General features: G+C 45.4%; 1 protein-coding gene across 1 annotated transcript in view; it reads right to left on the bottom strand.

Annotated features, from left to right (window-relative positions):
- LOC144603551 (ADP-ribosylation factor-like protein 8B-A) overlaps nucleotides 1-27,494 on the bottom strand; it is a 45,940-nt gene extending 18,446 nt beyond the window's left edge. Inside the window, exons 1-2 of the mRNA XM_078416926.1 lie at nucleotides 26,588-27,494; nucleotides 9,926-10,006 (exon numbers count right to left, since the gene is read on the bottom strand). Coding sequence (XP_078273052.1) covers nucleotides 9,926-10,006; nucleotides 26,588-26,716 — 210 coding nt within the window. The 5' untranslated portion in view covers nucleotides 26,717-27,494. The remainder of the gene's footprint in view (nucleotides 1-9,925; nucleotides 10,007-26,587) is intronic.
- Nucleotides 27,495-27,713: the final 219 nt, after the last annotated feature.

Genomic DNA, 27,713 nt, shown 5'->3' with positions numbered 1-27,713 from the left:
ACTAGGCGGCGCCCGGGCCTCCGGGCCTACAGTGTCCGGGCCTACAGTGTCCGGGCCTACAGTGTCCGTGCCTACAGTGTCCGGGCCTACAGTGTCCGGGCCTACAGTGTCCGGGCCTACAGTGTCCTACAGGACAAACCAATTTAGCCCAATATACGGGATGTCCCGGCTAATACGGGACAGTTGGCAACCCTAGCGGCAGGTAAGTTGGGCCTGCTTTTCGGGAACATCCCGGCCCGCTGCACCCAAGATGGCAGCGGCGGCAGCCGAAAGGAACAGAGGGTCGGTAAGCGGACCCGCTGCAGGAAGCAGTGTAGTGTACCTCATTGCTGGAGTGGGCCGCTGGAACCCCTGCAGCAGCCGGGGGCGCTGCTCAAGGAGGCCGAGTGTGCGGATTGCACTCGACCTGCAGTGGCACGCAACGGTGGAGGACACCAAGGTCTACGCTTGGCCAGGCCGACACTGCAACGTCGCCAGGCCACGGGCCTTCATGGCCAAGTTAAGAAACTGGCACTTGAAAATGGTGCCAAACCTGGCAACTCTTGTATACTGCCTCAGTGCATTATTTCTATACACTTGCACTGTATCTACAATGTGCTTATATATAGCAATATTTGTACTGAACTGTCCCCAGAAAAGAATTTCACTGTACCTCACTACTGCGACAATAAAGTATCATTGAACGATTTATTTCTTTCATATTGCACAAGATCAGGGGATGTTTGATCAATCTGAATATTGTGCTCAGAAGCACAAGATAATTTAGTATCTGATCATCAGATATAAATAATACATTTCAAATATATGCCAAGTGCTTCTGCAGGCGTGAAGTGCCTAATAAAATCGTAACTACTTTCCTCAGTACTTTAAGAACATTGTTGCATTTGAAAGAAAGATAGAATGTGGAATCATAAATTATTTTCATCTATCCGCAGCGTTACCTAGCCAGTGATTAGCTTCAGTCCTTTTGTACCGATTCCTCCTTTGTGAAACTCAACATCCCGACGATTATTTTGATAGAAAAATGGCAGCATCTTCCCACTTGTAAAGATTTGCAAATTTAACCTCTTTCTGCGTTTACCATTTCACCTCAGACTTCCAAGATCATGCACAAATTATTTTTCTCCTCAGCTTTACTTTCACGTCTTAATCTACATCGCCACCATTTTATTCAGTGAAAGGCCTGGATAGAGTGGATGCGGAGAGGATGTTTCCACTAGTGGGAGAGTCGACGGCCAGAGGCCACAGCCTCAGAACAAAAGGACGGACCTTTAGAAAGGAGACGAGGAAGAATTTCTTTAGTCAGAAGGTGGTGAATCTGTGGAAGTCTTTGCCACAGAAGGCTGTGGAGGTCAAGTCAATGGATATTTTTAAGCCGGAGACTGACAGATTCTTGATTAGTACGGGTGTCAGGGGTTATGGGGAGAAGGCAGGAGAATGGAAGATAGACACAAAAAGCTGGAGCAACTCAGCGGGTCAGGCAACATCTCTGGAGAAAAGGAAATGGGTGACATTTCGGGTCGAGACCCTTCTTCAGACTGAGGGTCAGGATAGAGGAGAAACTAGAGCTATGAAAAGGTTGAGAACAAAACAGAGCTGGCACTGATGACTCAGGAAAAGTGGAGCCCACAATGGTCCATGTTCATGTTCATATCCTTTCATTATCACCTTGTCCACAGCCAACAATGGACCCTTGTGGGCTCCACCTTTCCTTGGTCATCGGTGTTGGCTGTTTTGTGCTAAACCTTTTCATATCTCTAGTTTCCCTCCACCCTGACTCTCAGTCTGAAGAGGGGTCTCAAACCAAAACGTCACCTATTCCTTTTCTCCAGAGATGCTGCCTGACCCGCCAAGTTACTCCAGTATTTTGTCCCTATCTTCAGTATAAACCAGCATCTGCAGTTCCTTCTTCCGCAGGCAGGAGAATGGGGTTGAGAGGGAAAGATAGGTCAGCCATGATTGAATGGCAGAGTAGACTTAATGGGCCGAATGGCCTAATTCTGCTCCTAGAACTTTTGAACCATGTCAGGTTCCATCTGCCTTTGCTCATAAACTCTTGCGCATTGTTGCATTGTGTGAACTATTAATGCACAGAGAGCTTGACAAAGAAAGACCATTCATTTCCCTTCCATACCTCTCCTAGATCCTTATCAATTTACAACTAATTTTGTTGTTGTTGCCAAACTAAATTTTTTAAAGCAGTTGAATCATGTAGTGCATTTGACATGCCTTAATGTTCTTTAAACGCTAACAATCTTTGGAATTCGGGATGAATCTTCTAATGAGTAACATTATCTTGTAGCTCAGTTGTACTTTCATTGAATTCCAGAAAATTTATAAAAATAGAACCTGAATTTTCAACCTTGGTCGACTGTGCTCATGGCTAACATGCTTTTTTAGATTAACACTGATTAGATTTTGTAAAATAGTACAGCGCTTGTTTCTTTATAAACAACCTCTTGGTTTTTTAATGCTCTTCAATTAAATTTCACAGTCACAAGCTTACAAATTTCCATCTCTCATTTAATGTAAAAGCGCCCAGTTTTGCTGATCAGAATTTAGTTCTCCTAAATCTACGTGCAGATTTTAATCTTTTAAACTCAGTGCATGAGTTTATGCAGGTGGATCCATTCAAGATTCAAGGCAGCCGTAAAGCAGTCTCATCACTCACCTTTCACTCGTGTTTTAAGCTGGAATGAGAAGATTTACGAGGATGCTGCCGGGACCCGAGGGCCTGGACTCTATTCATTGGAGCGCAGGAGGATGAGGGGTGATCTTATGGAGGGGTACAAGATCACGAGAGGAACAGATAGGGTAGATGCACAGAGTCTTTTACCCAGGGCAGCACAGTGGTGCAGCGGTAGAATTGCTGCCTTACAGTGCCAGAGACCCAGGTTCGATCCTGACTAAAGGTGCTGTCCGTACGTTCTCCCTGTGACCACGTGGGTTTTCTCCGGCTGCTCAGGCTTCCTCCTACACTCCACAGACATACAGGTTTGTACATTAATGGGTTTCTGCAATTTGTAAATTGTCTCTATTGTATAGAATAGTGCTAGTGTATGGGATTTATTCACAAAATGCTGGAGTAACTCAGCAGGACAGGCAGCATCTCAGGAGAGAAGGAATGGGCGACGTTTCGGGTCGAGACCCTTCTTGAGACTGACTAGTGTATGGAATAATCGCTGGTTAGCGACTGAACTGTCCTCTCATCAGCTAGAGAGGACCTCCCATCTACTTCATTGGAAACCTTCGAACTATCGTTAATTGGTTCCTTGACTCAGTCTGATGAAGGGCCTCAACCTGAAACGTCATCTATTCCTTTTCTCCAGTGATGCTGCCTGACCCTCTGAGTTACTCCAGCATTTTGTGTCTATCTTCGGTGTAAACTAGTATCTGCAGTTCCTTCTTCTACATATCTTCAATTTGACTTTATCTTGCACTAAACGTGATACCCTTTATCCTGTGTCTATATACTGTTGGCGGCTTTATTTTAATCATATATAGTCTTTTCACTGGCTGGATAACACGCAACAAAATAGCTTTTCACTGCACCTCAGTACACGCGACAATAATAAACTGAACTAAATTAAATAGGCTTGAGCTAGATAGCCTTCTTTAATTTTTTTTTTTTTAAACTTAATTTACAGTTCAAAAGAAAAATCACATGCAACCTTGCAGGATACCAGTCGGATATTAGAATTAAGATGAGCTTTTGCTTCTAAACAATGTTAAGATATTCTGTTTCTAATTTCCGGGTTGTATATTACTAATTAGAAACTCTAGCCTAATGAGAAAATTGCTGCTGAATGATAGTTTAGTTTAGTTTAGTTTAGAGATACAGCGCGGAAACAGGCCCTTTCGGCCCACCGGCTCCGCGCCGACCAGCGATCCCCGCACATTAACACTATCCTAAACCCACTAGGGACAATTTTTACATCTACCAAGCCAATTAACCTCAAAACCTGTACGTCTTTGGAGTGTGGGAGGAAACCGAAGATCTCGGAGAAAACCCACGCAGGTCACGGGGAGAACGTACAAACTCCGTACAGACAAGCACCCATAGTCGGGATCGAACCCCCAGGTCTCCGGCGCTGCATTCGCTGTAAGGCAGCAACTCTACCGCTGCGCCACCGTGCCACCCTTAAAGAAGATAGCTTCAAAGAAAAAGCAAACACAGCCAAACCGTCATTGAACTAAGCCTTTTGTTGCTCATTTATTTTCAGCGATCCAAAGCCCTTAATCCCCTTCCCTCCACCTCATATATTGTGCTGCTCTTATGCTCTCCTTTTTCACTCAAAACTATCACTCTCCATACACCTCGAGCACCATTACCCATCCTATGTTCACAATTCACAGGTTACTCTCTCTCTTGCCCCATCCCAATTCATCCTGCACTGATCATTCTAACCTATACCCTTCTGTATTCAGTGGAGTTCTGAAGAACCAGGGGGCGTTCCCATTTAAACATGTGATTCTTAAAGGGGCAATGACCAGTAGATATTTCACACTGGTCAGAGGGTCTTGAACAAGAGGACATGGTGAGTGCAAGGGACTCAGAGGGCAGTGGAGGCCAATTCTCCGAATGCATTCAAGAGAGAGCTAGATAGAGCTCTTAAGGATAGCGGAGTCAGGGGGGTATGGGGAGAAGGCAGGAACGGGGTACTGATTGAGAATGATCAGCCATGATCACATTGAATGGTGGTGCTGGCTCGAAGGGCCGAATGGCCTACTCATGCACCTATTGTCTATTGTCTATAAGTGATAGGAGCAGAATTAGGCCATTCGGCCTGTCCAGTCCACTCCACCATTCTATCATAGCTGATCTATCTCTCCCTCTAAACCCCATTCTCCTGTCTTCTCCCCATAACCCCTGACACCCGAACTAATCAAAACATTTAAACCTGATTTTAACATTTACATTTTAAACTAATATCTTCTTGCAGAGGATGGGGAGCACTAAGATTTTCTACCCCAGAAGATTGTGGAGGTATTTGAAGAGGATACATTTTTAATATATCGGAAGAGAGAGCTTTTTAAGTTTAGTTTAGCTTCGAGATATAGCATGAAAACAGGCCCTTTGACCCACTAAGTCCATGCTGACCAACAATCACCTGTTCACATGTCCTATCCAATGCACAAGGGATAATTTACGGAAGAGGTACAAATCTGCACCTCTTTGGGAGGAAACCGGAGAAAAGACCCACACATTCACAGGGAGAGCGTACAAACTCCATACAGACAAAACCTGTAGTCAGGATTGAACCCGGGTCTCTGGCGCTGTAAGGGAGCAACTCTACCGCTGCACCACTTTACTGCCCTTTTGTGGACAGACGAGCAAGTACTTGAGGAACTTCAGGATGGTGAATGGAAAGCAAACGTTACGAGGCTAAGAATGGCTGCACTTTCAAGCATAGAAACATAGAAAATAGGCGCAAGAGTAGGCCATTTGGCCCTTTGAGCCAGCACCACCATTCAATATGATCTTGGCTGATCAACCAAAATCAGTACCCCGTTCCTGCTTTCTCCCCATATCCCTTGATTCCGTTAGCCCCAAGGGCTAAATCTAACTCTCTCTTGAATACATCCAGTGAATCGGCCTCCACTGCCTTCTGTGGTAGAGAATTCCACAGATTCACAACTCTCCGGGGGAAAAAGTTTTTCCTCAGCTCATTCCTAAATGGCCAACCCCTTATTCTTACACTGTGACACCTGGTTCTGGACCCCCCTCTACATCAAGAACATATTTCCCGCATTGAGCCCATCCAATCCCTTAAGAGTTTTATGTTTCTATAAGATTCCCTCTCATCCTTCCAAATTCCAGTGAATATAAGCCCAGTCGATCCATTCTTTCATCATATGTCAGTCCAGCCATCCCGGGAATTAACCTGGTGAACCTACGCTGCACTCCCTCAATAGAAACCAACTAAGGTACGATCGAACAAACAACTACACTAAACTAGAATTTATTTTTTAAATTCCATAAGTAAAATCCAGTTTCCTGACTGAACACTGAAATCTCCCTCCATTAGTTGTGAATAATTGGCATCTCACATTGACTTAACACATTAACCTCCACATCTCCAAGTTCCCCCTAAATATTCCCACACTGCCCATCCATTAAAAGAATCTGATATTCCGACCTAAAAAAGGTTATACTTTCTAATTTAGTTTAGTTTAATGTCAAGTGTATCGAGGTACAGTGAAAAGCATTTGCTGCATGCTAGTCAACAGAACAACAATACATGATTACACTCCAGACGTCCACAGTGTACAGATACATGATAAAGGGAATAACGTGAATAACATTTAGCGCAGAGTAAAATCTGATCAAAGATAGTCTGAGGTTCTCCAATGAGGTAGATAGTAGCTCAGCACTGCTCTCTAGTTGTGCGTAGATTGGTTTCTTAATTCTTCAGTTGACTTTCTATTAACCTATTGATTTGCTATTAACTTTAAATGTCCTTTTACAGATATTGCTAATTGGCTTTTCCACATTAATCACTATTATTTTAAACTCCTTGTAATAACACAAAGAAGGTTGCCAATCTATGCGTCACTTAAGGTGTTTTATTAAAATTCTATCAATTGGAATTCCTCTCCGATGAACTGGGCCAATATTACCACGAGGACTCCACCATTTGGAGACAAAGGGAAAATTGTATGACATTCATAAACCCATCGCAAATAATGCCCAAGAGATTTTCATGAGGGGTTGTGGACTATCGTGCAGCTTAACAATCACGCCAAGAAGGGTGGGAGGAGTAGGGGACACCTACAATTCTGCAATGCGTTTCACAAGATCCATAAGATCATAAGAATTAGGCCATTCTGCCCATCAAGTCTACTCCGCCATTCAGTCGTGGCTGATCTATCTCTCCCTCCAAATCCCATTCTCCTGCCTTCTCCCCATGACCTCTGACAAAGGGGAGAAAGCCTGTCATTGTTAAATTGAAAGAAAAACTGCATGATTGTGTATAAAATCATGAGAGGAATAGATCAGGTTCAAAGCTGTGGGATTGTTCTTTGATGGGAATAGAAGGGGTTGGTGTATGGGTATCAGGTGCCCGTTTCCATATATGAAGACCCCTGTTATACTGGCCTCTCAGGAAGCAATAAAGTGGGGTTCTCAGCAAGAAATCCTACTCATAAAGAGCTGTTCAGAACTTTTTCTACACAGACTTGAGAATCGAGAACCACATGAGACAGGTGTAAGGTGAAGGGGGGAAAGATTTTATAGGAGTCTGAGGGGTAACCTTTTCCACACAAAGGGTGGTGGGTGCATGGAACAAGCTGCCAGAGGAGGTAGTTGAGGCAGGGACTATCCCGACATTTAAGAAACATTTAGGCAGGTACATAGATAGGACAGGTTTGGAGGGATACGGGCCAAACGCGGGCAGGTGGGACTAGTGTAGCTGGGACACTGTATCACTCTATGACTATGACTATTCTGAGGGCATGAAGCAGAACATGGTAAACAAAGTGAAGTGGTTTACGAGAAAGCTGCCTGGGTTAGAACATAGAATAATACAGCCCAGGAACTGGCCCTTCGGCCCACAATGGCTGTGCGGAACATGATGCCAGGATAAACTAACCTGATCTGCTTACACATGATCCATATCCCTCCTATCTACAAGCCCCTTAAATGCCACAAACATATTTGCCTCCACCACCACCCCTGGCCACAACACGTTCCTGGCACCCATTACCCTATGTAAAGAAACTTGCCCAGCACACCTTTAAACTTTGCTCCTTTCACCTTAAGAGGGTATAAGCTATAAGGAGAGTTTGGACAAACTTAGATATTTTCTCTGGACTTGATAGAAGTATATAAAAGTACGAGCGGCTTAGATAGGATAGACAGCCAGAGCCATTTCTCCAGGTGGAAATATCAAAGACCAGAGGCCACAGCTTTAAGTTGAGAAGGGGCAACATTTAAAGGAGATGTGCGGGGAAAGTTTCTCTTTACACCAAGAGTGTTGGGTGCCTAGTATGTGCTGCCTGGGGTGGTGGTGGGGGTAGATACGATAGTGGGATTTAAGAGGCATTTAGTTAGACTTAAGGATATGGAGGGAATGGAGGGGTATGGATCACATGCAGGCAGAGGAGATTAATTTAACATGGCATCATGTTTGGCATGGACACTGTGGGCCGAAGGGCCTGTTCCTGTGCTGTACTCTATGTCCTATAAGATACTGGGAAATATAATTACGATTACAAAAAAAACAAGCAATTCATTTTGTTTTGGGAACAACAATATGATCTTTAAAAGATTGAAAGATGAAAGGTGAGAACTCTCCTTCTCATTCCCTTGAAATTTATTTGATGATTATGCACCATCAACCATTCTATTGATGTGCATTCTTACAAAACCATTCTGTTTTAGCATTTTCCTCAAATTTCAGGTGAACTGATCTTTCTGAAACAGAAGTGTCCTGCAATTGTGCAGTCATCCAATGATTACACTTGGCTTTGCAAAACTTATCTGTCAACAGATAATTTGAACCAAAGGCCATCTAATTCATCATAACTCCAGCAGTCCCATTAAAGCACACAATCTCAGTGAGTAATACACTCCGCTGAAAACACAGGGCAATTGTGTTAACTGTATTCACACTGACGCATGCCTCCTCATGGGACAGTGTGTCTGAGTTATCGATATACTAAAACTTTCGTTTGTTCGTTTGTTTGTGATCGAACTACAGCCAAAACGGTACACGATAACTTGACAATTTTAGGCCCACCTTACTCACCGTCATCGCTTTAACGGTAATGCAAGTAGTTTTATTGAAATCGGTGTTATATTTTTAAAGTTATTCACATTTTAAAGTTTAAATCTATCTCCTAGGGAGGGAGGAAGGAGGGAGGGAGGGGGTGGGAGGTGGGGGGGAGGGAGGGAGGTGGATAAGGGGGGGTTGAGGGGGATGGAGAGGGGAAGGGGAAGTGGGAGGGGGAAGGGGAGGGAGGGTGGTAGGAGAGGGTGCTGCACCAATGCAGGAGAGGTTTGGGCCCAACGGGTCCACTTGGTCTAGTAAGCAACTAAATATTAAGCTTAGTCTGCCTTGGTCTACACGATCTCCCGGTTGCCAAATATTTTAACTCCCCTTCCCACTCCCACCACCCACTCCCACACTGACCTTTCTGTTCAGGGCCTCCTCCACTGTCAGAGTGAGACCACAAGCAAATTGGAGCCCTTCAGTGAATGGTGTAGAAAGACAAATAGATGTAGTTATGTTTTTCTTTCATTTAGTTTGTTGTCACGTGTACTGAGGTAGAGTGAAAAGATTTTTGGTGTGTGCTTTCCGATGTAGCATAGGATATAAGATAGAACTAGTGTACGGGTGATCGCTGGTCAGTGTAGACTCGATGGGCCGAAGGGCCTGCTTCCACTCTGTATCTCTAAAAAGCAAAAAAAAGAGGAATACCATGATCTCTCCTGTGGCAGACCTTTTAATTAACTTCAAATCGGCCTTCTGTTTTCTAACCAGTCCAATTTTTGTTCCGATCCATTCTCATTTTAGATAAATTCTACTCAGCCAAAAATATATTCTAGCTTAAATACCTTTGCCTGACAAAAGCTAAGCACAATGCATAAAAAACAGAGACCCGAGATTGATCCTGACCACGGGTGCTCTCTGTACAGAGTTTGTACGTTCTCCCCGTGACCACATGGGTTTTCCCCTGATGTGCTGCTTTCCTCCCACACTCCAAAGGTTTGTTGGTTAATTGGCTTCTGTAAAAAAAATTGTAAATTTTCCCTGGTGTGTAGGATGGTGTTAGTGTATGGGATCACCGGTCGACACGGACTCGGTGGGCCGAAGGACCTGCTTCTGCGCTGTATCTCTAAATTATACTAAAGAAAAGCTCCTAAAAGTTTTGTAGTACTGCAGAGCAAACTGGAGATTCAGAAATGTGGCCGTCAACCTACCTTTATGGTGACGTTTCCTTTAGTTAACTTCCTCATGTTGAAACCCACTGTTGGAATCATATCTTCTGTGAACTGGCCAGACTGTTCAGGAAAAGAAAAGGAGCAGAGTTGAATAAAGGAAAACTATTAACAGTGTTCAAACTATTTTTAGTTTACAAAGTGTTGACGCCTTTAAAAAAAATCTACATTGCTGAATTTAGTTTTCTTTACAAAAAGCATGCATTTTTTTTGCTTATCAATATCTTTCACACTAGAGGCATATTTATTGATCCGTGGAACTGTCCACCCCTGGAAGTTGTGGATGCTGAGTTGTGAAGTATATTCAAGGTATTCTTGAACTGCAGAGAAAGTTGGCGGTAGATGGCACAGTGGCAGAGTTGCTGCCTTACAGCGCCAGAGACCCAGGTTCAAATCTGACTACGGGTGCTGTCTGTACGGAGTTTGTACGTTCTCCCCATGACCTGCGTGGGTTTTCTCTGAGATCTTCGGTTCCCTCCCACACTCCAAAGACGTACCGGTTTGTAGATTAATTGGCATGGTGTAAATGTAAAATTGTCCCTAGTTTGTGTAGGATAGTGTTAATGTGCGGGGATCGCTGGTCGGTGCGGACTCGGTGGGCCGAGGGGCCTGTTTCCACGCTGTATCTCTAAACAAAGCCAAATCAGGGTTATCGGACAGAAACAGGCAGGAAAGCTGAGCTGAAGCCAAAGATCAAATTAGCCGTGACCTTACTGAATGGCTTCACAGGCTGATGGGCCTTGCGTCTAATCTGGTTCCTCTTTCTTGTGTTCTTACTTTCTTATCTCAGTGTTGAAAATAAATGCTCTCACATTTCAGGCATCCATTGCCAGCATTAATAACAACCACATCAGCTGAGCACAGACAAGCGTTGAAAGGTTACCTCAATGATCTGTAAACAAAACTACTGGTACACAGTGAAACAGATGTAGGCACGCACATTCAAGTTAGCACAATGCAAAAGTCTACAGCATTTCGGTCACAAAAAGGATCATTAAAAGACAGAAGGTGATTCAGCTGATTTTGAATCCAAGAACAAATCAGGATAGTGGGAAGAGAAAAATATTAAGAAATAAGAGGAGAGAGCAGGGAAAGTAGTGCCTTTATCGCAGACGAAAATGGCAGAGACTTGAGATCACAGATTTGGTTGAGAGGGGCAAATTGTAAAGGAGATTTTAAATTTTGGTTTCACTTTGAGAAAGAGCGTGGAAACAGGCCCTTCGGCCCACCAAGTCCGTGACGTCTAGCAATCCCCGCACACTACCGCTATGCTACACACACTGGGGCCAATTTACAATTTATACCAAGCCAATTAACCTACAAACCTGTACGTCTTTGGAGTGTGGAAGGAAACTGGAGCACCCGGAGAAAACCTATGCAGTTACAGGGACAACGTGCAAACTCCGTACAGACTGTACCCGTACTCAGGATTGAACCCGGGACTCTGGGAGTATAAGGGAGCAACTCTACCATCATGCCCATTGAGAGAGGGGAAAACATCTATAAAGGAGGTGTGCCTTGAGGAGATTTCGCAGTGGAGCAGTGAGAATGTAGAAGGAACTGCAGATGCCGGTGAATACACAAAAGGCCACAAAGTGCTGGAGTAACTCAGCAGGTCAGGCAGCATCAATGGAGAACAGAGAAAGGTAACGTTTTAGGCCACGCCATAACATCATCTATCCATGTTCTCCAGAGATGCTGCCTGACCTGCTGAGTTACTCCATCCCTTATGTCCTTTCTTGGTGTTGACAATGTCAGCTAGGGACATAAAACTGATGCCACTTATCTCAATGGATGTGCATCCTTCATAATTCTTAATTCTCCAGAGCATTCTCCACTGTATCATTCATAATTCTCCAATGCTCTGAGGTGCCTTTAGTAGGTAGAAGGGTGGGTATTAATGTTGCACAACGAGTACGTAGGATCCCAAGACTTTGATCTTCAAACCCAAGGAAAAAAGTGAATAGACCCTCGGACTATCTTTGATCAGACTTTACCTTATACTAAACGTTATTCCCTTTATCATGTACCTGTACACTGTGGATAGCTTGATTGTAATCATGTATGGTCTTTCCACTGACTGGTTAGCACGCAACAACAGCTTTTCACTGTACCTCAGTACATGTGACAATGAACTAACTAACCAACCTTTTGCTGAGACCTTTGCTGGAGGCAGTCCAGAGAAAAAGGCTCCGGGTTAAATGAGGGTCCCGACCCAAAACCTCTCCTATCCATGTTCTCCAGAGTTGCTGCCTGAACTGCTGAGCTACTCCAGCACAGTGCGTCTTTTTGTTTTGTAAACCAGCATCTGCAGTTCCTTGTTTCTACCAAATTCACCTTCCGATTGTAGTCAGCAATCTTTTATTCCTTTGTCCAAATGGGGAAACTGATATCTCAAAAGGAAATCAGGCAACAGTTTGGTGTCACAGCATCTTTAAGCCACGAATGTGTCGATGAGCAATATCCTATCACAGCCAACATCTGCGTGCAAAAACATGGATTCCAACCCAAGCCCATTAAACTGCAGGCCCAGGTAACATGATCAGTGTACAAACTCATTGAAGCACAGTCAGCTATGCTACTGAAGCAGCTTTGCTTGCTGCAACCCATTGCATATGAGAGCAGTTCATTATGTCCTGCAATAAGTTCTTAGGTTCATATGTCCTCGGAGCAGAATTAGGCCATCCGGCCCAGCAAGTCTACCTTAGACAATAGACAATAGACAATAGGTGCAGGAGTAGGCCATTCAGCCCTTCGAGCCAGCACCGCCATTCAATGTGATCATGGCTGATCACTCTCAATCAGTACCCCGTTCCTGCCTTCTCCCCATACCCCCTCACTCCGCTATCCTTAAGAGCTCTATCCAGCTCTCTCTTGAAAGCATCCTACGAACTGGCCTCCACTGCCTTCTGAGGCAGAGAATTCCACACCTTCACCACTCTCTGACTGAAAAAGTTCTTCCTCATCTCCGTTCTAAATGGCCTACCCCTTATTCTTAAACTGTGGCCCCTTGTTCTGGACTCCCCCAACATTGGGAACATGTTATCTGCCTCTAATGTGTCCAATCCCCTAATTATCTTATATGTTTCAATAAGATCCCCCCTCATCCTTCTAAATTCCAGTGTATACAAGCCCAATCGCTCCAGCCTTTCAACATACGACAGTCCCGCCATTCCGGGAATTAACCTAGTGAACCTACGCTGCACGCCCTCCATAGCAAGAATATCCTTCCTCAAATTTGGAGACCAAAACTGCACACAGTACTCCAGGTGCGGTCTCACCAGGGCCCGGTACAACCGTAGAAGGACCTCTTTGCTCCTATACTCAACTCCTCTTGTTACGATGACCAACATTCCATTGGCTTTCTTCACTGCCTGCTGTACCTGCATGCTTCCTTTCATTGACTGATGCACTAGGACACCCAGATCTCGTTGAACTCCCCCTCCTCCTAACTTGACACCATTCAGATAATAATCTGCCTTTCTATTCTTCCTTCCAAAGTGAATAACCTCACACTTATCTACATTAAACTGCATCTGCCATGTATCCGCCCACTCACACAACCTGTCCAAGTCACCCTGCAGCCTTATTGCATCTTCCTCACAATTCACACTACCCCCCAACTTAGTATCATCTGCAAATTTGCTAAATTACCTTGACATTCAATCATGGTTGATCTATCTTTCCTTCTCAACCCCAGTTCTCCCCATAACCCCTGACACCCATACTATTCAAGAACCTATCAATCTCTACCTTAAAATCATCCATTGACTTGGCCTCCACAGCCATATGTAGCAATAAATTCCACAGCTTCACCACCTTCTGACTAAAGAAATTCCTCCTCTTTTCCTTTCTAAAGGTACGTCCTTTTATGCTGAGGCTATGGCCTCTGTTCCTAGATTCTCCCACTAGTGGAAGCATCCTCTCCAGATGTTCTACTTGGAACAGTTATACCCATTAACAACTGTTGTACCACGGCCATTAATCCCCACCGTCTCCAAAATACCAAAACGCTAAATACTGTACAAACAATTAATTATGCGACCCCTATCTTGGAATTCCGATGGATGGCCCTTCAGAAGCCAAACCTGTTGTGGCAAGGAGCCAGTACTATTTGTTCAGGGAGACAAACAGCAGAGAAGAGGTGCCAGTAATGGAACTAGACATAATACCATAAAGCAAAACAAAATCAAATCATTCACACCAGCACAGCAAACAAAAGCTTCCCCTTCACCCAGCCTGCAGAGATCAAAATGGCTCCAACTACACTCAGGGATCAGAAACAGACTCAGATGGAAGTACCACTGAAGCATTGAAGTAAGCGATAAACGTGAACTATTGAGTGGAGCAAAGAACTGCAGATGCTGGTTAATGCACAAAAGGACACAAGGTCAGGCAACATCTCTGGAGAACGGAGCACCCGGAGAAAACCCACGCGGTCACGAGGAGAATGTACAAACTCCGTGTAGCCAACATCCGAGGTCACGATAGAACCCGATTAATATATTAATCCCAACCCTGTGCACTCTTCCTCAGTAAGTTCTCTGCCACAGAGGGCAGCTGAGGCCAAATCACTGGATGGATTTAAGAGAGCGATAGATAGAGCTCTAGGGGCTAGTGCAATCAAAGGATATGGGGAGAAGGCAGGCACGGGTTATTGATTGTGGATGATCAGCCATGATCACAATGAATGGCGGTGCTGGCTCGAAGGGCCGAATGGCTTCCTCCTGCACCTATTTTCTATGTTTCTAAGCCTGTTGGAAAAGTTATGTTTAGAAACTTGAAAGAATCTACATTGTCTTGGTAAAAAAATCTGCATGTCGAGATTTTAAAATCTACTGATGGGGAATAAAAAAAGAGATTAGGTTTAAAGTAAATACACCTAGCGTACAGTAATACATTAAATTACAGTAGTAATTCAATGTTTAAAATCCAGAGCATGTACACAATACTGCAGTCAGGTAGTGCAGTACACTACCGAGTCATCCTTTACTGTAAATGAGCAGGAGTGGTATGAGCATTTAGACAGGTACATGAATAGGAAAGGTTTATGGGGATACTAGACCATGTGGACCCGTTGGGTCCAAACCTCTCCTGCATTAGTGCAGCACCCTCTCCTCCCCCCCCCCCCCCCCCATCTCCCCCTCTTACCCCCCTCCCTCCCCCTTCCCCCCTTTCTCCTCCCCCCCCCACTCCATCCCCCTCAACCCTCTTTATCATCCATCCCTCCCTCCCTCCCTAGGAGATAGATTTAAACTTTAAAATGTGAATAACTTTAAAAATATAACACCGATTTCAATGAAACTTCTTCCATTAGCACCAAAGGGACGACGGTGAGTAAGGTGGGCATAAAATTGTCGCGCTGTCATGTACTGTTTTGGCTGAAGTTCAGGAACAAACAAACAAGAGTTTTAGTATATAGATGGAACAAATGCTGGCAGGTGGGACTAGTGTAGGTGGGCATGTTGGTCGATGTGGGCAAGTTGGGTCGAAGGGCCTGTTTCCATGTTCTATGACTATGTCTTTATGCAGAATTGTGTGGTTTTCACCACTCAAAAAAAACTTGGAAAACTTGAGAAACTAGAAACAGCATTATTGTAAGCAACGCACAGTGGAATATGGAATCGGTGAAGAGATGGCTCAGAATTTAAAAGGAACACACCGATTTCTTACTTGATTCACTCTTTTTCAAGGTGTGTGTTGAATAAAAAAAACTAACTGTAGCAACCTATGAAGATTCAGAGAAAACAATACTGGGATAGTCCCTTCACCAAGAACGTGGAAGGTGTACCAGCATCTGACTTATTTGTGTTAAACTGACCAAAGTGCTTTTTAATGAGAATAGAGGAAAACATTAGTAGAGACAAAGAACTGCAGATGCTTGTTTACAGAAAAAGACAGAGTGCTGGAGTAACTCAGCGGGTCAAGCAGTAGCTCTGGAGAACATGGATGGGTGACACTTCCGGTCGCAACCCTTCTTCAGAAAATCATTAATACTTGTCTCTCAGCATGACTCAGTGTAAAGCATGAACTAACACCCATGAGATCTGCATTCAGGTGAAGATGTTAGCTGCAAACAAGTCGACAAGTCAGAAAAATTCCAGGAACAACTCCAAAGGCTCATTGATAAACAAGGTCTGCAACAACAGAAGATAAAATTCAAACTGTTTACTGGCTAAAACCTTACATTGCCACAAACGTTGTACAGAAAGGCTATCATAATTGTGCCTTGCATTAAAAAAGTACTTAGCTTTTGACAACAATTGCCAGACATGGATGTTTCTAATCTGTTCCTCAGTTGATTAAGTATTTGTGCATCTATCTTATAGCAGGGAAGACTGTGTTTGAAGTAGTGAAGATGTACTTGGCCTTTCCTCAAACATACTCTTGTTTCTTATAATCAACGTACTCCCTCCTGATTCTTCTTGAGTTCCTGTTTGGTCTTTCCAGGCACCAACGTTTCATCAAGGTGGAATGTGGCGTCTGGCAGTCTGTTCACATCTCGTGGATAATGCTCAGAACCAACCCTGACCAAAATGGACGTCTGATGTATTGGAAGAGTGCAAGGTAAGTGCTTATCACCAAGCAGCAGCACAGCGGCGCGGCAGTAGAGTTGCTGCCTTACAGTGCCAGACAATTGATCAGTTCGATCCTGACTACAGGTGCTGTCTGTATGGAGTTTGCAGGTTCTCCCCGTGACCGCGTGGGTTCTCTCCTGGAGCTCCGGCTTACTCCCACACTCCAAAGACGTACAGGTTCGTAGGTTAAATGGCTTCGGTAAGAATTGTAAATTGTCCGTAGTGTGTGTAGGATAGTGCGAGTGTACGGGGCGATCGCTGGTCGGCGCTTAGTCGATGGGCCGAAGGGCCTGTTGCCGCACTCTATCTCTAAACTAAACAAAACTCCTTTGGACCTTTGGCCAATAAGATGCTGATAAATCAGTAACTTGTGTCTTCCGTGTAACTGAGCAAACAAATCAGACCGAAGGGCATCTGTCTATTTTGGTTTTTATTATCGTATCCCACAGATCCTAACAATGCCACCTGTCCTCTCTGCAGGTAAAATCAGAACAGCCCAATCGGAAATCTCTCCCAATTCAATGATATCTGCTTCCTAGGGTCACTGCTGCTCTGCCTGACAGACTAGAAGGTACAAGTCGTCCTCTGTGGAACCATTCAATTCTTAAGACAGACACAAAATGCTGGAGTGCCTCAGTGAGTCAGGCAGCACCTCAGTGAGTCAGGTGACATTTCGGGTCCAGACCTTTCATCAGACGAAGGGTCCCGACCCAAAACATCATCTAATCCAACTATCTAGAGAAGCTGCCTGAACCGATGAATCATTCCAACATGTCACGTCGTTCTTCGGTGTAAACCAGCTTCTGCAGTTCCTTCTTACAGCATTCTATTCTTGTTCTGGCAGTCATAGAGTCATACAGCATGGAAACAGGCCCTTCAGCCCAACTTGCCCATGCCGGCCAACATGTTCCATCCATACTAGTCCCCCCTGCCTGCGTTTGGCCCATACCCCTCTGAACCTGTCCTATCCATGTACCCATGTAAACGTTTAAACGTTTTTTTAAAACGTTGCACTAGTACCTGCCTCATCTACCTCCTCCAGCAGCTCGTTCCACATACCTACCACCCTTTGTGTAAAAAGGTTGCCCCTCAGGTTCCTATTAAATCTTACCCCCCACCCTGCCTCCCTCACTTTAAACCTATGTCCTCAATTTTCCTACTCTGGGTAAAAGACTCGGTACACTTACCCTATCTGTTGCTCTCATGACAGTCTGTTTACCATTTCTGGAAAACACTCAAAACCAATCCTATCCCAAATGGAAGTCTGATGTATTGGAAGAGTCCAAGGTGAGTATTTATCACCAGAACCAATCCTGTCCCAAATGGATGTTATTCTGCTTCAGGTGAATCTTGACTTTCATACCTTGACTTGTTCTAAGTTCATCACAAAACACTTGTTAAATACAGCTCCTTTACAAATAGTTCCTTTGTGTTTCCCCCTGATTTGTTTCATACGCGTAACATAGAACAGTTCAAGGCAAGAACTGTGGGCCAATGTTGGCCCGTTACATCTGTGTCAAACATGATTATCAAGACCGATTCCAGTCTTGCAAATTAGATCCTTTACATCGATCATCTACTTCATGCCTTCACCTCCACCTTTTTATTCTTACCATGCTGCATGTGCTGGTTTATACCGAAGATAGACACAAAGTGCTGGAGCAACTCAGCGGGTCAGGCAGCATCTCTGGAGAAACAGGATGGGTAACGTTTTTGGGTCGGGACCCTTCATTGTTCCGTTTCAAGACAAAAAATATTAAAACAGTCTTGACCCTGTCCTTAGGTTCCTCCTCATTTATACGTTGCACGCAGCCAATATCATTCAGACTGGTATAGCATAAACATGGCACCAATTTAATACCTTAATAAACTAAAAACCGCACACCTGCCATTTCAGGCAAGGCCTACTCTCCAAATCCTTGATGAACAGCCATCCCAAAGATCAAATTTTAATCAATTTCAACAATTAGATTTTTTTTTAAACACTCTTTCCTGCATCTTCACGTACACTAGGTAATGTGCTGAACAATACATACACTGTGCTAAACAAAGAATTAATACAAATCTCACCAGCAATGAATTTCTCAAATAATCCCCTTTCTATTCCGGCAATCACTGACAGCATTTTGCATTTAATATTATTATAACAGTTCAATGGGATTCCTTAACAAAATCAACATAGTAGGTGTTAATTGGAATTTGCTAACAATTGAATTTGGTTCTGCTTTCACATCTAATACCAATTTTAGATATATATTTTTTTAATCTGTTATCCAAATCAAGTGGTTCTGAAGACTTAAACAAAATTTTAAACTACAAAAATAAGGTAAATCTTGTTTGACATGTGAGAGACTGTTGAAGGATTCACATTAAAATACTTCTCAAGGTTAGGCTTTGATAATATTAAGACATAAAATAGACCTGTCAAAATATGTGATGAGTCAAATTATGATTTCAAGTGCGACATTCAGGAATTCAAAGTTGATCACACTTCAAAGAGCATTAAAAGGAAAAGCATAGATTTTAAAAAAAGTAAAGAAAATAGGTTAATGACTGGAGCTCTTAATAACATACAAGATGCAGAGTGGTGCACCGGTAGAGTTGCTGCCTCACAGCGCCAAAGACCCGGGTACCATCCTGACTACGGGTGCTTGTCTGTACAGAGTTTGTACGTTCTTCCCGTGACCTGCATTTGAGATCTCCAGTTTCCTCCCACAGTCCAGAGACAAACCGGTTTGTAGGTTAATTGGCTTGGTATAATTGTACATTGTCCCTAGTATGTATAGGATAGCGTTAATGTGCGAGGATCGCTGGCCGGCGCAGGCTCGGTGGGCATGTTTACACTGTCTTTATAAACTAAACATATCTGTACACTGTGGATGGCTCGATTGTAATCATGTATTGTCTTTCCGCTGACTGGTTAACACCAACAAAAGCTTTTCACTGTACCTCGATACAGGTGACAATAAACTAAACCGAAACTAAACTCAACTCAAACACTGCAAAGAGGGCTCACAATTCAGAGGCACGTGCTGTAAAATAATAGACAATAGGTGCAGGAGGAGGCCATTCGGCCCTTCGAGCTAGCACCGCCATTCAATGTGATCATGGCTGATCATTCTCAATCAGTACCCCGTTCCTGCCTTCTCCCCATACCCCCTGACTCCGCTATCCTTAAGAGCTCTATCCAGCTCTCTCTTGAATGCATTCAGAGAATTGGCCTCCACTGCCTTCTGAGGCAGAGAATTCCACAGATTCACAACTCTCTGACTGAAAAAGTTTTTCCTCATCTCAGTTCTAAATGGGCTACCCCTTATTCTTAAACTGTGGCCCCTTGTTCTGGACTCCCCCAACATTGGGAACATGTTTCCTGCCTCTAACGTGTCCAACCCCTTAATAATCTTATACGTTTCGATAAGATCTCCTCTCATCCTTCTAAATTCCAGTGTATACAAGCCTAGTCGCTCCAGTCTTTCAACATATGATAGTCCCGCCATTCCGGGAATTAACCTAGTAAACCTACGCTGCATGCCCTCAATAGCAAGATAATCTCCTTCGTATGCAAAGGTACAATAATCTCCCTCGTATGCAAAGGTACAAAGATCGTTCGATTTATTCCACTAAACCATCTCAGATTATAGCAAGGAAATGAAAGGTGGAAGTGAACAGCACGCTAGTCAGCTCAGTTTTGCATGCCTGCCATTTATGCAAGAGCAGACGAGAGATACAAAACTGATCTATCACAGAACGGTTATGCTAGCTCAACAAAGAACCCTTGTTGGAGTACAATATCTCCTACAACTGTCAGCAAAGAGCATTTTCCCATCAACTGTGCAAAGGCTCCCACTTTTATTAACTTCAGCCGTGCTTCTTACGAGTTGTGGAGGAAGGAACCTCAGAGGCTGGTTTACACCGAAGATAAACACAAAATGCTGGAGTAACTCAGCGGGACAGGCGGCATCTCTGGAGAGAAGGAATGGGCGACGTTTCGGGTCGAGAGGTCTCGGCGAGTCAGAAGAAGGGTCTCGACCCGAAACCTCACCCATTCTTTCTCTCCAGAGATGCTGCCTGTCCCGCTGAGTTACTCCAGCATTTTGGGTCTATCTTCTTATGGATTGTGTTCATTTTCACAACAGGGTAACTGGCAAGAAAGCTATCCAGGAGCAACATCCTCGTACATGGGCAAAACTGCCTCAACAATAGAATGACCACATCTGTGTATTGGTGAAGTTGGACAAAACAGTATTAGCTCATCTCCCAAAACCTGCCGATCAGTAAAGTATCAGAAGGACACTTCACAACTTCTTCAGTCGTGACTGTATAAAACACAGAACATGGGGCTCAGTAGAACTAAATACCATGTTTAGCTTAATTTAGTTTACAGATACAACCCGGAAACAGGCCCTTCAGCCCACCGAGTCGGCGCCGGCCAGCAATCACCCCGTACACTAACACTATCCTACAATAGATACAAAATCGCTGGAGAGAACGTTTCAGGTCGAGGCCCTTCTTCAGACTGAACTTGTCTCGATCCGAAACGTCACCCATTCCTTCTCTCCAGGGATGCTGTTTGTCCCACTGAGTTACTCCAGCATTGTGTGTCTATCTTTAGTTTAAACCAGTATCTGCAGTTCCTTCCAACACTATCCTACACATTAGGGGCAATTTACAATTTTACCACGCCAATTAGCCACAAACAGGCCCTTCAGCCCACCGAGACCTCACCGACCAGCGATTCCCGCACATTAGCACTACCGTACATACACTAGGGACAATTTACATTTATATCATGCCAATTAACCTATAAACCTGTATGTCTTTGGAGTGTGGGAGGAAACCAGAGCACCCGGAGAAAACTCACGCAGGTCACAATACAAACACTGGACAGACAGCACCCGTTGTCAGGATTGAACCCGGGTCTCTGGCGTTATAAAGGCAGCAACTCCACCGCTGCCCCACTCTGCCGCCATTACAAGATCTTGGTTTCATTCTCCAGCCACAGCTCCAAGCACGGAATCAGACGAGGTTAGCCCTGGTCGGCGGGCACTAAGGTGCAGGAGAACAATGTGGTCCAAGCTTGCAGTCAAGTTGAGGACAATGAAAGCTTATTGTTCACTGCCGTCAGTTTGGAATGACAATTTCCAGACAGCCACCTTCCTTATTTACCTCCTCTGCCTCTCGCACAATTCCTAGCACGAGTCAAAAATGAAAGCGCTGCAGGATTAATGCAGAATAATAATTATTGGCACTAAAAAAAGAACATTGGAAAGGTCATATGGTATCCAAGGACAGAATACAGATCTTATTTTTGTTTGTGATAATTGAAATGTATACATCCTTTCGACGAAGCAAATAATAGTTTAAAATGTAATCTAGATCTTATAAAATAAAGATCCAATTCAGAAATACCATCTAAAATATATTCCACATGATTCAGGTTGCATCAGTAAAGGCAGTGGGATGAGATCGCATCCTAGTTCTTGCACTGCAGGCTGATATACAAACACCACCTTCATCTCTAGCTGAGCTGTTCCAATATTGGCATGGGACCATCAACAAACATTTGCACTATAAATGTGAGGCATGGTCTCCACCCGAAACATCACCTATTCCTTTTCCCCGGAGATGCTGTCTGACCCGCCGGGTTACTCCAGCGTTTTGTGTCTATTTTGCACTCTAAATGGCAGGCGATGATCATCACCAGCAACAAAGGGCTGTCTAGCCGCTGGTCTTGGATGGCCGCTGCCTCTACCATTGCCCCTGCCACATTGTCAAGGACGGTCACTCTTGTCTCGCCTCTAGAATTCATCAAACTGCTGGGGTTCACCACCGATTGGAAACTCAATCAGAACGGCCGCGTAAACACCATGACTTGCAAGTGCAGCTCACTGAAGTCAGTGATTCATCTCCTCAATCCCAAAGTCTTCCCATCATCAATGAGGTCATAGAGCCAAGCAGCACGGAAACAGGCCCTTCAGCCCAACCTGCCGAGGCCTGCCAAGATGCCCCATCTACACTAGTCCCACCTCCCTGCGTTTGGGCCCACATCCTTTCCTAGCCAACTACCTGTCCAGATAGATTTTGAATGCTGTTGTACTACCTGCCTCAACCACCTCCTTTTCTGGCAGCTTGTTCCATAAACCACCAACCTCTGTACGAAAACATTGCCCACAGGTTCCCATTAAATCATTCCCTTCACCTAAACAAATGTTCGTAGGTTCTTGATTCCTCTATACTGGGTAAAAGACTCTGTGTATCTACCCCATCTATTCCCCTCATGATTGTAGACACCACTGTTGGATCACCCCCCATCCTCCTGTGCTCCAAGGAACAAAGTCCCAACCACTCCCGACAGCTCAGACCCTTAGGTCTTGGCAACATCCTCGTAACCTCTCGCTGTACTCTGCAGGTTAGGTGTGTGAAGGAATATTTTTCACATACCTGGCTGAGTTCAGTTCTAGTAACACTCAAGGAACCTAACACAATCCAGAAGAAAACCGCCCAGCAGATTGGTACCCACCACCTTAAAAGGTAGTTCCCTCCATGTAGTAGCGCCGTCTAACAAGATTCACTACGATTTCTCCCGCCAGAATACGGCAGCAGATTAGGGCGGCACAGTGGTGCAGCGGTAGAGTTGCTGCCTTATGGCAACAGAGACCTGGGTTTGATCCTGACTACAGGTGCTGTCTGTATGGAGTTTGTACATCCTCCCTGTGACCTGTGGGATTTCTCTGCGTGCTCCGGTTTTCTCCCATACTCCAAAGACGTACAGGTTTGTAGGTTAATTGGCTTGGTATCATTGTAAATTGTCCCTAGTGTGTGTAGGATAGTGTGAATGTGTTGGGATCGCTGGTCGGCGCAAACTCGGTGGGCCGAAGACCCTGGTTCCACGTTGTATCTCTAAAGTACTAAAGTCTAAAGATAGAGACACAAGAGCAGAGATAAGGCAAATGTATTCCTCCAACTTAATCTTGTTAAGAGAGATAACAACATGAACTCATTAAAATGGGAGCAGAAGTTCGCTACTCGAAGCTGCCTCACCAATCAATACGATCATGTCTGATCTATGTTGGCCTCAGCTCCTCTTCTGTGACAGTTCCCCCAAATCTTTCTAATATTTATCTACCTCTTCCTTAAATATATCTAAAGCTCTGGCCTCCATCACCCTCGTGGGCAGAGATTTTATCTGCCAGAGATTCACGGAGTGGTGGACGGTGTGAATGGGCAAGTTGGGCCAAAGGGCCTGTTTCGACGCTGCATAATTCTATGACTGCCCTGAGGGAGATTCAAGTTCTACACTGCCCTGTTTTAAATGACAGGCCCCTCATTTTGTAACGGTCTAAAGAACATCCCAAACCTCAGCCACAAAGAGGTCCAGGGTGCATGCAAACGCCACCACCTGCAGGTTCCCCACCAAATCGCACACTTCTGTAATTTGGGAAAGTCATTTCCGCTTCCTCATTGAGCACAAGACCGAGCGTGGAACTCCCAGCATGGCAGCAACGTGGGAATACCTTCACCAACAGGAACCACCGCCGTTCAAAGCCTCGGCACGTGGCCAAAGCCTGGCCTGCAGGCCACAGTGAGGGGAGACCATCCAAGACGATTCCCACCCAAATTCCCAACATCAACTGAAGAACAACTGAGGGGCCAGCAATAACCCGGGGCTTGGTCAACAATCCCAACACCACAAGAATTAATTTCAAAACATAAAAATTACTGACGTTGCACGGTTTCAAAACTCTCTGTATTATGATTTAATATATTCGTCTCACCCAGAGTAGGGTAATCGAGAACCAGAGGACATCGGTTTAAGGTGAGGGGGGAAAGATTTAATAGGAACCGGGGGGGTAACTTTTTTTTTACACAAAGGGTGATGGGTGTATGGAACGAGCTGCCAGAGGAGGTTGTTGAGGCAGGGACTCGCAATATTTAAGAAACATTTAGACAGGTACATGGACAGGAAAGGTTTAGAAGGATATGGGCCAAAACGTGAGCAGGTGGGACTAGTGCAGAAGGGGCAGCATGGTTGGCACGGACTTGGTGGGCCGAAGGGCCTGTTTCCATGCCGAATCTCCGGTCTAAAGTCTAAAGCTTGGAAACAGGCCCTTCAGCCCAGCAAGTCCGCGCCGAATAGCAATCACCCCGTAGACTAGCACTATCCTGCACACCAGGGATAATTTACAATTTACAGAAGCCAATTAACCTACAAACCTGTACGTCTCTGGGGTGTGGGAGGAAACCGGAGCACCTGGGAAAAACCCACGCGGTCACAGGGATAACGTGCAAACTTGGTAGAGATGGCACCCTTAGTCAGGATCGAACCCGGATCTCTGGCGCTGTAAGGCAGCAACTGTACAGATTCAGCACTGTACCACCCTTGAAAAAAGACTATCTTATGAAAATGCATCTACCCGATCTAGTCCTGGCAACATCCTCGTAAATCTTATCGACAACCTTTCCAGCTTAAACTCCCTGGAGAAACCCCATGGTGCCACGGGGAGAACGTGCAAACTACGTACAGATGGCACCAGTAGTCAGGATCGAACCCGGGTCTCTGGCGCTGTAAAAACAGCAACTGTGCCGCCCATTTAAGGGAAACGTATTAGCTGTAAGACTCTACACGGAATATAAAGAAATACCCTTGGTGAATGGATGCCATCGCAGAGCACAGGAGGAGGAATTTTGCATGAAAATCTTTTTTTTGAATCTATCATTTCTAAGAGAGAAATATGTTTCTGACTCTCAGGCCCAGCTTAATTATTAGAAAGCAAGATCATTTTTAGTTTGACTGGAAAATGGGAAGGCCTCAGGAAATTAAAGGAACGCTGTAAGATATGAAAATGAAACGCAATTAATTAATTAATAGAGCGCACCTAAAAGATTGAAAGAAAAAGGGATGGATACAAAGATTAATTTTTAATACGTCACCTCAGCTGGAGAATTTGTAAGCAAATTCAGTGACTTTACGAATGTAAATTTTCTGGTACAACTGAATCAAGGGATATAATTTCTCGGGGAAGAATTCTTGTAACACAAGGAGTCTTGGTGCAGCCATACCACACATGACAGTGGTTTATGTGTACACATATTAACAAATTCACACATACAAGCATATAAATTGTCCTTCAGATGAGGTTTGATTAAAAAAAGATACAAAGCTTGTTTTAAAAATATATTATTAGATGCAAAGATAAAATTGTGTTTTTGTTCAAAGGGAATTAAAGGCCAAACACAGCCAGACATTGTACAGGAAATGATGATAACCTTGCACAGGCAGGAGGGGCTTGCACAGCAAAGGCGTGACACAGGCGTTCAGAGCTCCTGCTCACCCCACACCCTCAGCTGCTCACACAACTACTACTGCAGGGGCAGCCCCAGCAGATCCCCACACACAGAGAGGGGCAGGCGCAAAGCCAGAGGGCTCAATGGCAGGGACTGGAATAGTGGCTCTGCCCTGGAGGGATGGGAAGAAGGGAGGGAGGGAGGAGAGGGATGAGGGGGGAGGGATGAGTGAGGAAGGATGGGGAGGGATGGGAGGAGTGGGGAAGGGAGAAGTGGGGAAGGGAGAAGTGGGGAAGGGATGAGTGGGAGAAGAGGGAGGGAGGGAGAGAGGGAGGGAGGGAGGGAGAGAGAGGGAGGGAGGGAGGGAGGGAGGGAGGGAGGGAGGTGAAGAGGAAGGTGAAGAGGAAGGTGAAGAGGAAGGTGAAGAGGGAGGTGAAGAGGGAGGGAGGTGAAGAGGGAGGGAGGGAGGTGAAGAGGGAGGGAGGGAGGTGAAGAGGGAGGGAGGGAGGGAGGTGAAGAGGGAGGGAGGTGAAGAGGGAGAGAGGGAGGGAGGGAGGAGGGAGGAGGGGGGGGGGAGGGAGGAGGAGGGGGAGGGAAGAGGGAGGGAGGGATGAGTGGGGAAGGAGGGGGAAAAGAGGAAGGAGGGGGGAAAGAGGAAGGGGGGAAGAGGTAGGGGGAGAGGGAGAGGTAGGGGGAGGGGAGTGAGGGGTTGATCTCCCCTGCTGTACTGTGCTGTACTGTACAGTATTGTACAGGGAGGCGAGGTGCGTTGTACATGTACCGCTATCACGTTGACGAACGTGGTCTTCCCGGAGTACTGCAGGCCGACCAGCGTCAGCTCCATCTCCTCCTTCCAGAACAAGGACTTGAACCAGTCCAGCAGCTTATTGATCAGCACCAGCATGCTCATCCTGGCGTCGCCGTGTGTCTGTCTCTGTCACTGTCTCTGCCCCGCTCCGCTCCTCTCCGCTCCTCTCCGCTCCGCTCCGCTGCGGTCCCCGGGATCCTGCTACTCTCGCCCGGGCCGCTGCCTCGGATCCTCCCGCTCCCGCTCCCGCTCCCTCCTCGGCTCAGGCTCTGAATGCTGCTCCCCTCTGACTCTCCCTCCTCCCTCTGCCCCCCCCCCCCCCCCCCTCTCTCTCTCTCTCTCTCTCCCCCCTCCCTCTCTATCTCTGCCTCTCCCTGTCTCCTTCTACCTCTCTCTGCTTCTCTCTCTCTCTGTCTCTCTCTCTCCCTCTGTCTCTCTCCTTCCCCCTCTGCCTCTCCCTCCCTTTCTACCTCTCCCTCCTACCTCTCTCTATCCCTGCCTCTCCCTCCTCCTGTCTCTCTCTCCTTCTATCTCTCTCCTATCTCTCTGTCCCTCTCTCCTCCCTCTCTCCTTCTCCCTCTCCCCCCTCTCCCTCCCTCTGTCTCTCCCCCTCTCTCTCCCCTTCTCTCTCCCCTTCTCTCTCTCTCCTTCTCTCTCCCCTTCTCTCTCCCCTTCTCTCTCCCTCCTTCTCTCTCCCTCCTTCTCTCTCCCTCCTTCTCTCTGTCTCTCTCCTTCTGTCTCTCTCCCTCTGTGTCTCTCTCCCTCTGTGTCTCTCTCTCCCTCTGTCTCTCCCTCTGTGTCTCTCTCCCTCTGTGTCTCTGTGTCTCTCTCTCTCTCTCTCTCTCCCCCCCTGTCTCCAGCTCTGCAGCCGGTGATCATATGACTGAGCCAGGGCCTGGCGTCACATCAGCTGGTCAGTGGGGCGGGCGGGGGGAGAGTGATTGCCCCAATGTCAGCGACGCAGATCAAGCATCATGAAATACATGATTTAACGCTGTTTCGACATTCACAGGGCAACGACACAGATAGATGCAAGAGGATCTTATATAAAATCAGCAGGAATTAGATTGGGTAAATGCACAAGAGTCATCGAGTCACA

Source organism: Rhinoraja longicauda, chromosome 20 (assembly GCF_053455715.1).
Source record: "Rhinoraja longicauda isolate Sanriku21f chromosome 20, sRhiLon1.1, whole genome shotgun sequence".
Lineage (NCBI taxonomy): Eukaryota > Metazoa > Chordata > Chondrichthyes > Rajiformes > Arhynchobatidae > Rhinoraja > Rhinoraja longicauda.
This window is presented reverse-complemented; position numbering and strand designations above follow the sequence as displayed.